We start from the raw sequence: 13,164 nt of genomic DNA, 5'->3' as shown, positions 1-13,164 counted from the left end.
CCTCAGGGCTGCAGCCGGCGCGGTGCCCTCGGGGCAGCCCCCGCGGCGGGGAAGGGGCACCCGGCCCGAGGGTGGCGCCGTGTCCCTCAGGGGCCGCGGCTGATCCCGCGGCGTGCAGCAGGTGCCCGGGACCCCGGCCGGGGCGCGGGGCGGGTCCCTCAGGGTCCCGCCCGGTCCGGCGGCACCGCCCCCCGCGCTGCCCGGCGGGGCGGGGGCGCCGAGAGCCCCGGGCGGCCCTCGCTCCGCTCCGCTCCGGCAGCGGCCGCCGGCGCGAACAAAGGCGGCGGCGGCAGGCGGCGGTGGCGGCGCGGCCGTGCGCGGCAGCCCGCCCGCCCCTGCTTCCTGGGCCGGACCAGGCGAGGCGGCCCCCGCCCCGCCGCGAAGCGGAGCCGCCGCCGCAGCAGCGCCGGTCGCGGGGCGCGCTCGCCGCCCGTCGCGGGAGCTGCATGTGCGCGGGAGCCGCGGCGGAGGATGGCCGTGCTCAAGCTCGCCGACCAGGTGGGCGCCGCGGGGCGGGCGGGAGCGGGCGGCGGGCTCAGCCTCAGCCGCAGCCCCCGCAGCGGTGCGGGCGGCCGGGAGAGGCCCTTCCCCTGCCGGGGGCGGCCGCGGCAGCCCCTTCGCGGGGGGCGCCGTGTGGTGCCGGGTCCCCGCTGCCCGCCGAGCCGCCGCCGATGCGCTTCTCTCCGCTTCCCGGCGGACATTGCCTGTGTGCGGCGGGCTGGGGGCTCGGGGCCGGGCAGGGCGCAGCTCGCCGGGGTCGCGGCAGCCGGTACCGGGCGCTCGCCCGTCCCTGCCGAGCTGCCGCCCCGCGGTCCCCGGTGAAACCCTGACATCTCCCGTCGGCGGGCTGGGATGGAGGTGGGTGTCGGCTCGTTCCGAAAGGCCTCTCGGCTCTGCCTATCGTTCCTTTAGCTTTTTCCATCGTTTCTTTGCCGTGCTGTACGTAGAAATCATTTTTCCTTTTTACTTAGGAAGTGCCTCTTCGGATAAGCTGTTGCCGTTCTCCACAGGCTACTAGGAAAACCCATAGTATTAACACTTGGATCGTGTTAAATTTAGCAGTGGGCAGACAGCTGTAGTTAGTATTAAGTATTTCTTATCACTGGTAGCTAGAAGCATTTATAAATATTTAGTAAATTGATATTATGACTCCCACATCCTGGTTTATCCATATACTCTACCAACTGTTACACACTTTGCATGCTTTAATCTGCTATTTTTAATTCAGCGTGGTCCGCCTGTGATCTGCAGCGTGGGTGTTCTGCAAGCCTCAGACCCTTCCTGTGGGGTTCAGAAGGACTGCCTGCAGCCAGCCCCTCTCCAAATACCCGTACTTGGAGATCACAAGCCTCGCTTGCAGTCTATTTATGCTTTTCCAAAAAAATCTTCCACATGCACAAAGCTGCCACATAGCACTTTGAAAAGAGTTTTGAAAGCAGCAAATGATAAAGCTGCTTCTAAAGTAAAATCAATACTGGGGGACCAGACTATAATGTGTTTCCGTGTGTAACAGAAGGCAGCATTTATGGGCTGCCTCCTGACATGTCCCTTGAATATCCTCATCTTTAGATCTGATGCTTATGACTGGCAATGAAAATGTTTCACACCATGAGGCTTCACTACCCCATTGTGCACAGACTGAGTGTCACAAATAAGGAGATTTAGGTAGGAGCTGTGTGTTAAACAGCACACATTAATATTAAAAATACATGTGCTACAAAGGACCAAAAATGTACCATTTCAGTTCTTTTTACATGTTTAGTGAAGCCCTTGAGTTTTCTGCCTTTAGCATTTTTAAATCTTTGCTGACATCTTACAGCGAGAATTTTGCTTCAGCAGCAGCAGTAGAAGTCAAAATATATTTAAGGCAAGTAGATCATGTCTTGATGAAGTCTGTAGTGCTGTAGAAAAATGATAGGCTGTTGCCTTAGGGTTCTCCCTTTTCGTCTTCTCTAAGAACTCTCAAAGCAGAGGGAGGAGGCTCCTCAGAGCTGCTGTGACACCCCTGCAGTGTGCCTACTTTGAGAATGCTCAAAATTTTGGTGAATGCTCGTCATTGTTCCTGCTCAGGCTGTGGCCTGGGACATGATAAGACAGGCTGATCATTTTTCTTTGTGGACATGGGTTTCCTGTTTATAGAAGGATATGTTGGTCTACCTGTACCCATCCTACTAGGTCTCTTTTAATTTCCTTAATTTTCTTCAACAGATCTTTTCTTTCACTTCCGAGAGAGTGGAGGAGGGGGAGGACACATTCAAAGCTGGCTGTGGTGCTTCCTCTTAAACCGAGAGCAGAAGTTTTTGTGTGCCTGTTTCTGTGTGCTTGGAGCTGTTCCTGGTGGAGCCATTGCCACCTGCAGCCTGAGCAGTGTCACCAAGGCACCGGGGCTGCACCGGCAGCTCCGTGTGATTCAGGGCAAGCTCTGCTTATCGTCTGTATCACACTGGGTGAGTGCTGTCCCCAGGCTGGCCCACCTTCAGCAGAGAGACACACAGTAGCAGCAGCCTCGTGTGGTTATAGATAGATTCAGTCAAAAGAGAGGTGAATCTCTGCTGGAAAATTATGTGTCTGGGAAGATTTGCATTTCTGTAACAACTCCTGTGTGTACTCTGGCCCACTGGGGTAGAGAGCAGACTCCTTCTGCATTTCTTCCTGCTCTTGAAGACTGAGGCAACTGTGACAGTGATAACTGGCAGCGATTCAGGAAACGGTTTCCTTTTTCTTAAACACCAAAGGCCACAGCTCACAAAATCCTGCAGTGAGATTTGGAGTGTAGGACACTCCACACATCCCTGCAGTGCTCAGGACCTGGGCTGCTCTTTGTGCAGCCTGTGTGAGGTGCTTCAGGTCTGAGTTGTGATGCTCAGGGAAGGCTGACTCTGAAACCAAGAGCTCTGTGCCTGTCACTGGGATTTCTGTAGCACATGCTTCCTTCTGGATCCATAACTTTTTTGACCAGTGAGGAGAGCATCATGTAGGAGATGACTAGAGAACCTCCCTGCTGGGAGTTTAAACATTTCTTTCTCTTAAGTGACTGTTTCCTCCTTGCCTCCATGCTTGGCTTTTCTTACCAAGTGTATCTAACAGTACAGGTAGTATTCAGAGAGAGGACAAATTAATCACACAGACTTTGAAGACAGATAGATGTTAATAGTTGCTGCTTTTTTGATATAGCTGAAAGGTGCTAAAGTGCTGCTACACTTAAACCTTAAAAGAGATTATCAGTTCTTATAGCTGCATTCACTTATTAGGCAGGAGAGCTTAGTTTAAGAGTTTAGCATTAGTGAAGGTTACTTGAATTTGCTTCCAGAGATGGTAATTATTAGCTCCTCAGTTGAGCCAAGAGAAACCTGTGAGTGGTTTAACCACAGGAAGTGTATTCTACCATCGCTCGTTTCTAGATTAATTTCTTTCAGGCATGTAAGTAGTCACTTTTGAATGACTAAATGCTAAGCAGAAAACAAGTTCAAATAATTCATAGAACTTAAACTAATTAATAGGACTATAATCTTTGTGCATAGTTGTATCTGTGCATTTGTGAATATTCTGATATTCTAAATATTTCTGTTGTCATATATACAAATATTGCAAAACTTACTCTAAATCTTAACACATTTATCTGGTCCTTTTTTTTTACAGTCTCTGCTGTGAAGGTTAATTACAGCAAGTATGCAAGTTGCTTTAAGGACTGAAAAAAACCTTTTTTCCTTTTCAAGTATAAGAGTTATTGTTGTACTGTTCCCTATCCAAGTCATTGGCTGTACCTTTTCCATTTCGATAAGCATTAGTATTTTATATTGTGTGAGGGTACAATTGTTTGTGATAAAAGGTTGCAATTAAGCTAGAGTTCAGAAGGAGCAGAAGACAAGTGCTCCAACAAGTGAACAGCCAGAGGCTTTCAGGTGTGGGTGGTGCTCTCAAAGGGTGAAGGTATTGATCTGCTTGTGACTTTCATGGCTGCTTTTTGAGCAGCAGTTGTTACCTAGACCCACCTCTCTCATCCTTTAAGTAATCAGCAGGTGTAGGGCTCTTCCTGCTGCCTCTCTCCCTGCCTGCTGTCTGCAGTTCTTTGCTCAGCTTAATCCTCATACTCGCACCAATTAACCTGGTTTCTTGAGAACTGTTTGTTTGCCACTTGCAAACTTTTCCAGAGAAAGCCTGGTAGCTGATGTCCCATCAAGTGTGCTTTTCATCTTCAGGGTTTCCACTGCTGGTTCTGGGCAGCAAACAGACAATTGCTCCTGTAAGTGTGAAAGGGTAAAATATCTTAAAATAATGCTGTATGTAAACTTCTGTGCTTCACCTTTTGGAAAATTATTTTGGGAGAACCTAAACTTTCTGTAGTGTCTCCATCTCATTGTCAGTTTTGCCTTGCCAGTTGGGGCCTTCCTTGCAGAGTTGCCAGCTCTGTCCCCAAGTCTGCAGGTTTTCTCTTTAGCTAACTCTGTCATGTTCTTTCTGTTTAAAGCCAGCAAAGTTGCTCTGTGCATGGCAGTTTGATTTGGGATGCCAGCTCTGCCTTCACCTCCTGGCACAAGTGTGCCCATTGTGCCCATCAGAGCAGGGTGTGCATGGGACAGGCATTGGTGCCTGCCGGAGGCTGATGCAGGCTCCACTGCCTGTTCTTAGTTGTGCATGTGGTTATAGTTGTGCATGTTGGCAGAGGAAATGTACCACTCTGTCTTTGAAAGACACTGGGAAGGTTTTCTATGAACAACAATAAAATGGGAAGTTACCTAGGAAGTGCAGCCTGTGTAGCTGCTTGTAAGAGATGTGGTGCTTGGTGGCTTCATGCCTGCACTGCCAGATTCAGTGAGAAGCTTGCTGTGAATCTGAGACAGACACAGGCTCTAGCTAGCCTTGGGCCAGTGCATCTGGAGAGTCATAGTTTGCTGTGACTTCAGTGTCACCAGCCCAGGCCCTGTATGTACAGAACAACAGAATTACTCTTAGGCTGCCCTCACAAGCATGCATATGCATGCATAAGGGTAATGGAGCCCAGATGAATGGTAGTGTATGTACTTAGGCTGCTATTAACTGCAAGCCCTCATCCTGTCTCCTGGTATTTTGCCTGTTGTCCTTGATTGCTGAGGGTAATGCAGTGTGACTAGAACTGAAAGGACCATTTCTCTCCCTTCCCCAAATGATTTCCTGTGTTTGACAGTTCTTTGCTGACCATCAGGATCTTTTTTATTATGGTCACAGAGAAACAGCATTAAACAGATGTTTAAATAATTTTAAACAGATGCCAAAGATCATAAAAATCTGCTGGGCAAAGGCTGGACTTGTGTCTGAACACACTTAAAGCCAAAATGAATACAACAGTAACAAATAGTCTCCTAACAAAACCAATTACATTTCCAAGTGATGGTGTATCTAACTTACTTCAGAATCATTCAATTGACAATCATGTCTTTCTGTGCATCCTTTCTCTGTGACATGTAAAAGCATCTGAGAAAATGCCCCTGAATCTACTGTATAAAATAGGAGTAATGAACCTGTACCCCATGCCCACAGGCAGCCCACGAGCTAATTTGGTGTGGCATGTGATGCCACAATTCCTCCCCTCCTCATATTATGACTAGATAATATTAAGGTGTGTATATTAATTTGCAGTCTTCTAAGTGGTTTTGAAAGGGCTCAGAGCCAGAAAGAGATAATCCATTTTAGTACAAAATACTCAGCCACAAAACTAAGGTAATTGTGGGGAAGGAAGGAGGAGGAATTTACCCACAGGAGTGTGTCTCTATTATTTTGTGTGAAATGAAAATGTGGTTGGACCAAAATAACTCCTCTGTGGCTGCCACTGTCTTCCTGGAGCCATGATATTCCTAGGTATCATGCATACTGTGAGACATGGCTCCATGCTTTTTAAAATAAAACAAAAATTTTGGAAAAACTAGGGTGTGTCAGAATTCCTGGTCTTGTTCAGACCTATAGGAGTATTGGTTGCTGCCATTTGGTATAGATGGCACCTTAGCTCTGACATAGAATCATCAAATTGTTTAGATTGGCAAAGACCTTCAGGATCATAGAGCCCAAGCATAAACCCAACGCTGCCAAGAACACCATGGCAATATGTCTAAATGCCTCCAGGGATGGTCCTGTTCAGAGGAGGTGGCTTTGGGTCACCAAAGAGAACAAGATACAGGCTCAAAAGGGAAGCAGAAGCTGCCTTTTTTTTTTTTTTTTTTTTTTAAATCATGGCTTCTGCAATGTTTCACTTCCTGATAATTTTGTAACTTGTTTCAAGGTAAAAAAGAAGAAGCACTTGAGTCAGGAGAATTAATTTATGGTGTGGTGTAACGTGCTCAAGTATGTCATAGATATTTCTTTAGCAGAGGAGTCCTGCAGAGGTTTGCTCTTCGGTAATGCTGGGAAGGTTTGGAGTGGTTTTGCCTAGATGCCTGGCTGTTTTGAGGGGGGTGTGCCTGCCATGTTAGGGTGTTAGTTTTCTTGAATTCCAGATGGCATCCAGCAGAATTTCCCCTCCTGTACCCTCTTGAGGTGTGGTATTTTATCCAGGCCTGACAAGGGCCTCATGACCTCCTCCCGTTCATCTCTTCAATGAAGATGTCGTTGTCATGGCTACATTTAGTAGAGAAATAAACGTTGCTCCCAGCTTGGGTGCTTGTGTAATGGCTTGGTTCCAGGAAGGTGATGTTTTTATCTGGATCCCTGCTCGAGGGTGGCCAGGTGTTTTCTGTGGCCTGGGAGCAGCAGTGCCCAGGCTGGAGCTGGCCGTCGCTGGGCTGCACGTGCCTCCCCTGGGACACAGTCTGGGGTCAGTGCTGCTGTCAGCAGCACCTCACTGGGCTGGGAACAAATCCCTGCAAGCAGAGAAAACTTCTAAGCGTTGTTTCTAGAGGTCTGTGTGTAGCTGATCCTGCTTGTTTGTTGCCAAGAGAGGCAGAGGCTGGGATGTGTTGGTGATGGGAAGGGTTTCCCTGCACTGGCTTTGCAGTCTGTTCAGGGAGGAGCCAGGCCAAGTCCCTTCTCCTCTTCCTGAAGCTGCACCACCACGAATAGATCTTTGCTTGTGGAATGAGTAGCTTACTCTTTAGGAGTCACTTTTGCAGTTAATTCTGTCTTCAGGCTAATAACTAATGCTTCAACTAACATATTACATTTTTAGGCTTTTTTTTAACCTCTGTTGAGAATTTTTGAACTAATACAGGTACTAATACTAACCTGGTGCCAACAGATACCTACAGGAGCCAGATACTGTAGGTATAAGCCTGGTAGGCAAATGTTTCAAAGTACATTCTGATAGCATTGACCATTTCCTCTGTCTTTTATTCCTGCTTTTTTCAATGCTCTACTTCATATACTGCCTCCGTATGTTGCAGAAGATACAGATGGGCTAACCTTGCTGACAGACTACCTCTGTATTTTAACTCTTTAGTGCATTTTTTTGGCTGTTCCTGTATTTAAATTAGCTTTATTTTGTTGTTTCCAGAAGTACATATCTGTCATTTGTCACTTTTTTGTTAGCTGGAAAGCTTGGGCTGGCAAGTTCCCACAGCTGCTGTCTGTGGCTTCAGCCTTTTTTTCTTTGCTGCACTAGAAACATGTAGCAGCATGTTGGAACCCTTCAGCCTGGTGATGGGTGGGAATCAAAGCATTACAAAATTACATTTAAAGGGGAGAAATTATTTTGCAGTTTCAACCAAGGGTTTGAGGTCATTCTTGGACGTTTGCAAGGAGTTGGTCAACAAATTACAGCATTTAGTTGTGGCTAGGTAATTGTGACATTCTAAAGAGTCTGTGCCTTTTGATGACAGCCATTTGCATGTGTTTTGCTTTTGGGGGAAGAAAAATCTTTCCTGTCTGCAGATGTACAACTGAAAATGGAGGCTGTTGAATGAATTTCTTCCATGCACTGCTGAACCTCCTGGCCTAGCAGGCTTGTCTGCCTGATGTTTGTTCTTCGAGTTACGAGCTGGTTTTTATATAGAGATGTGCATTTTTGTGCTGGGATTATTTGTCAAGGCTTGCTCTGTTGTTTTTAAAAGAGTACTTGGGAAGAATGCCCTCACAAAGCCCTGCTTCCCCTCACAGCTGCATGCTGCTGCACCTTTGTGAGCAAGTAGGCAAAAGCAGAGGAGTTAAATCCTGCATATGGTCTTAACTGATGTACCTGATGGCATCTGTTTACTGAGCTGAGGCTTCAGCTCCTTTCCATAAAGGAATTGGTTTCTTGTGGAAAACCCTCGTGTTACTAATTATGTACGTGTAGGATTGCTTCAAGGGCCATGTGTTGATATCCTTAATAGCACAAAGTCTGCAAATAATCTTTAGTGATGAATAATTTTCTATTTAAGCATTAGCATTTTTATTCTGGTAATTTTTTGGATCTTATTATGTGGCCTGTTTTTTTCCCCACCTTGTAGCCTTTGTAATTTTATAGACCTGTTCCTTGAACAAATGTCTTTTGTCCATGCAAAAGCTTTAGGAAAACAAATTGTTTGGTGTCTACTTGGTTGCATACCTCTAACTACGTGTCTCTGTAAATGAAGTACTGCCAGAAGTAAAGAGCATGTAACTTACAGAAATTTAAGAGTAAAAATCAAGTATTGTATCTGCAGAGTATCAACTGAAAAGAAAGCACCAGTCAACTGCACCATTAGGTGCACAAGCTTTCACATTCTAAATATGATCAAATAATTTCTGAAATTATTTGAAAGGAAATGAGTGTGAACATTAATAAGCTTTGATATGCACTTTGTCATTAATAATGTAGATAATACCATTCAGATGGAGAACATAACCCATTTCATCACAGCATCATTTTAACATGATAGTCTCCTTACCTTTCCAAAGTGAAAGAGCCACAGATTGCCTTCTGAAATCTCATCCTCTAATGTAGTTTTGCTTTTGGCTGTATCAAATCTAGACCAGCTTTGCAAGAATATGAGGAAGGTGCTTTGTATTTATAATAACCCACTGGTAGCAGCACCTGTCTTGCTGTGTTTCTATGTATAAAGTTAATTTTTCCCATACTTCTAAGAGGTAAAGGTGGACATCATGTCCTTTTCACTAGTGTTTTTATTCTTGTCTCTCTAGGTGTTTGTTTTGGTTTTGTATTAAAGGTTACTTCTGGTGTCTTCTGTGCAATAAGGCAGCACAACAAAGCTGTGCCTGTGCTGTGGGGCCTTGCTGGCAGCAGTGGATGGGTACATCCAGCTGTGTGGTGTCACCAGGCTGGGCTGGTGTCACTGCTGGAGCCAGCCCTCTTGCCATGGGAGCTGGTGCCAGCAGGGAACCTGGCATCTTGAAGCTAGAATTCCACAGTATTACCTGGTAAAACACTGATTTGCCCAGTGTGGTCTTTAGTTGTTTAGCATGCCCAGGGTAAAAAATTAAAGAACAAGGGCCTGAAAAACGTTATATTGTCTTTCTGCTTCCAGCTGTTTTAATGTGCTTGCCAATGCAACATGCAGCACTTATCTCCAGTTTAGAATCAAGAGAGGGACTTATTTAGTCATTGACTCCAGGAACAATTCCAAAGTGTTCTACCAATGAAGTCAATATGGTGTGCCAGGTTCTGCAACCATTGCCTCTGTTTGAGAGGAGCAGGCTTAGGTGAGTGATCTTGTTGCACCCTGCTTGGCATGAATCAAGCCTAGTATGAGGAATTTTTTTTTTCTTTTAATGTAAACAAGCCTTGATCCTTTAGCTATATGCATAATCCTGTTCCTCTTTAGGAGATGTGGCCCAGCTTCTGATGGGGTTTTCTGCAAGGGGAGCCTGTGGCTCCAATTACCTTTGGCTGGACACAAATCTGAGATTTTTTTTTTAAGAAGCTGCCAAGGTGGTTTTAGAGTTTGGAGAGAGGAGGTCAAAGGAGAAGAGTTGCCCTGGGCAGCTGAGGCAGAGAGCAGGAGGGATGATAGGAGGAGGCAGAGGAGAGGGCAGGCACTGTGTAGCTGGAGGTGCGGTGCTGCTGCCTGATGGCACTGCCAAGAGAAGATGCTTGTTACCCTTTTCACAGCTGGAGAACTGCTGCAGAGAAACTCTGTGACTTGAGTCAGGCTGAGAAGGAGGCTGGTGACAGAGCAAGAGCCAAATCCTGATTTACCTCTTTCAGTGGCTGATTCACAGTGATGCCCTTCCTTCCTGCAGGTTGTTTTAACACTGTTTATTTTACTGTGTGGGCTGATGCCAATCTCATGATGTTGCAAGGTGAGAAATGAATGGTGGCATGCATTGTCACAGTGGTGTTAAATTCAATGAACATATTGGGGTTTTAGATATTTGTTCTGTAAACTGTAAAATCAGAATTGCTGCTGCTGAAGAGCAAGTGCTCTGTTAGGAAATGGTTTCTAGGTCACCTGGTAGGTAAAGACTTGCTCTGGCTGATTGCTGTGGGTGGCTGTCTTTGGTCACTAATCCTGTGTCACGGGCTTAGCTTTGTGTCCTGGCAGCCCAGATGGTAAAAGTGAGATCAGCCTGTTATGCATCAATACTGCTTGTTTAGCCTAAATGTCCTAATAATCCAGGACTGCCTGACTCTGCCATGGAGCACACACACACACATGTGAAGCTGGGTCATTCAGATAAATGGAGATTAGCCTCTCAAATCTGAAAATTTACTGTCAGTGGATTAGATGGTGCCCTTTGGGTACATTTCACACAAGCTCCATTTCATGTCTGGCTCAAACTCAGCAGTCTTAGAATCATAAAATCATTTAGGTAGGAAAATACCCTTTAGATCATTGAGTCCAGCTGTTGAAAACACCATTAAACAGCCATCACAGCTGGCACACCACAAACTCATCAGGATACAACACAGTCCTGCAGCAGAAATGTGGTTTAACATAGTGCTGGCTGATTCCCATACCATCTTCGAGTCATTTAGATACATCCTTAAGTAGGGATCAATACATTTAAATTCAATTGTAACTCAGGTAATCCACTTGAGCACAAAGCAGGCATTTTAAACCCATTCAGAAACCCCACCCATGTCTTCTCACTCAGCTCTGCTTATTACAGGTAAATATTTATAGACATATAATCTAGTTTCTAATTAGAAGTTGTTCCTCCTTCCAGAATAATTTTCAAGAAGTCTGGTAAATTTGTCCATCCCCCCTGCTTCCCAGAGGAGTGTTATATCTTTTCTGCAAATGGGAGCCAATGGAGCTGAACAGCTTCACCCTCCTCCACGGCGAAGGTTCAGACCAGCTAAACCAGCCATGTAGCCTGTGCAGCTCCAAGAGTGAATTCTCCACACCTGGGCCCTCTGAGGATGTGCCCACTGTTGGTGGGGAGATCACACAGCCCAGGAGCACCTGCATGCTGTGGCTTGGCAGGTGCAGCTTCCTGGGGTGGCTGGTTACAGAAGCCTTGCCTTTATCCTCTTCCTACAGGCACAGCTTTCACATAAATCAGGGATTGCATTTGGGATCTCCTGGTTCCTGTTCCTGGGTAGAGTTTGCATGTCTTTAATGGGGTTTTATGCATGCTTGGTGCCCTCCAAGGCAGGTTTGTGATTCACCAGAGGGCTGTCTGGAAAAGGAGAGACAAATGACGGCAAACCACAGAGCAGGCACATGATCTTCAGCACTTCTTGTTCCCGCGGGGCTGGCTGAAGACAGCTCCAAACAACTGTCTGAAAACCCTTGTGTGACTCCTAAGGGATGACTCTCTGCAGACACGTGGTCTCCAACCCTTCAAAGACCTGCACACTTCCAGGCAGTTGTCTGGGGAATTCTTCAGTTGGCACTGAATTCTTCAGTGGGAGGGACAAAAATTAAAAGGAGGTGTACAAGCAGGTGTAATTTGGTGCCTGAAGCCTCCATAAAGCTTTAGCATAGAACAGGCATTCTCCTAGGGCTTGTGTTCAGCTGCTTGTCTAGGACCAAGCAAATAGGGAAGGGTCTGACCCACAGAAGTAACAAAATCTCTTAATGCATTTTCTTTTCCTTTGAGATTATTGAGCTGTTCAGAATTTGCTGGACTGAATTGCACTGCTACTTGCTGCGGTACTGTAACATCAAAACAAAAAAGTACAGTGACAATAACTGCTTCACCTCTGTGGGTACAAATCCAGCCATAATGTCTCATTTGTTTTATTCCTGATGCTGCTTCTGTTGATGTATTTTGTTTGCTTTCAACCAGTAGGCTTTGAGAGAGCACTCCAGAGTTTTGCCTGTTCTTAACAAAGTGTTCAGCTGATACATTAACTTAACCTTGAACATGTGCAGTAATATTTTTAAGCCACAGTAGATGTTTCACCAGTAAGGTAATTGTCTCTAAAGAGGGATAAACAGTTTGCTCAGCCAGAGGGGAGCTTGCTATCTTGTGCCTTATTGCATAAATTCATGCATGTTGTACTGCCCCACAGAGTTGTGCTGAGCCCTGGTGTTCATAATATGACAAGTGGAATCACCATAAAAGCCATCTTTCTGCTGAGGTCTGCCTTAACCAAGCTGAAAACCCAGTCAGACCTATTTTATATTGCCCATGCCCCATTTTTGGTAAACAAATGTGTTTGAAGACAAGCTTTGTATTACCAGTGAGCCCTTAGAGGGTAGTAAAACTGCCTGCAGAAATATGAGTAGAGGGGCTTTAATTGGTTGGGGTGTGTTCCTTGGTGCTCTCCTTACCTGCATAGCAGAGCCAGGCTTGGGATACTGTCTCTGGTTTCTTGCCCTACCACCGGGCAGGCCTGGGTGCTGATTTGCCTTGAGATGTGGGAGAACTGCCACAGGTTGGGCAAAGCCAGAGCAGCTTTATTGGCAGTGACTGCCCAGGTCCTGCTTCTGGGAAGGGGCCATGTCTGTGTGAAGCATTTGTTCCCCATCCTGAGGATTAGGGATCCAACCTGTGGGCTTCTTTCTTTCACTGTGGAGGTCTGCTTTGTTATGCTGCCAGCCCTTTCCCTACATAGTGGCTAACCCTGGATTTAAGGACCCCAGAAGGGACAACAGAGTTCAAGTGTCTTTTTGGTCTTTGTTTCCGAGGCAAAGTTGCATCATTTGCTGTGAGCTGATTTCAGTTGTGCTTGGAAATTTACTGAAACAGCTACTCTGAAAAAACTATTCCGAAGAGATATTTTGGTGTGGGCGCCCATATTCTTGCATAAGAGTGTAGTTTGCTGGTCTGTCTTAGTGCACCATGGAACTAAAATAATTGCTGACTAACTATGCAAGAATAGTGCTT

General features: G+C 46.1%; 1 protein-coding gene across 1 annotated transcript in view; it reads left to right on the top strand.

Moving 5' to 3' along the window:
• Positions 1–427: 427 nt before the first annotated feature.
• The window catches only part of ANKRD44 (ankyrin repeat domain 44), a 132,530-nt gene continuing 119,793 nt past the window's right edge, over positions 428–13,164 (top strand). The window contains exon 1 of the mRNA XM_066553139.1: positions 428–498. Coding sequence (XP_066409236.1) covers positions 472–498 — 27 coding nt within the window. The 5' untranslated portion in view covers positions 428–471. The remainder of the gene's footprint in view (positions 499–13,164) is intronic.

This window comes from Molothrus aeneus, chromosome 7 (assembly GCF_037042795.1).
Source record: "Molothrus aeneus isolate 106 chromosome 7, BPBGC_Maene_1.0, whole genome shotgun sequence".
In the NCBI taxonomy this organism is placed as follows: domain Eukaryota; kingdom Metazoa; phylum Chordata; class Aves; order Passeriformes; family Icteridae; genus Molothrus; species Molothrus aeneus.
The sequence above is the reverse complement of the archived record's forward strand: the minus strand, read 5'-3'. Positions and strand labels throughout refer to the sequence as shown.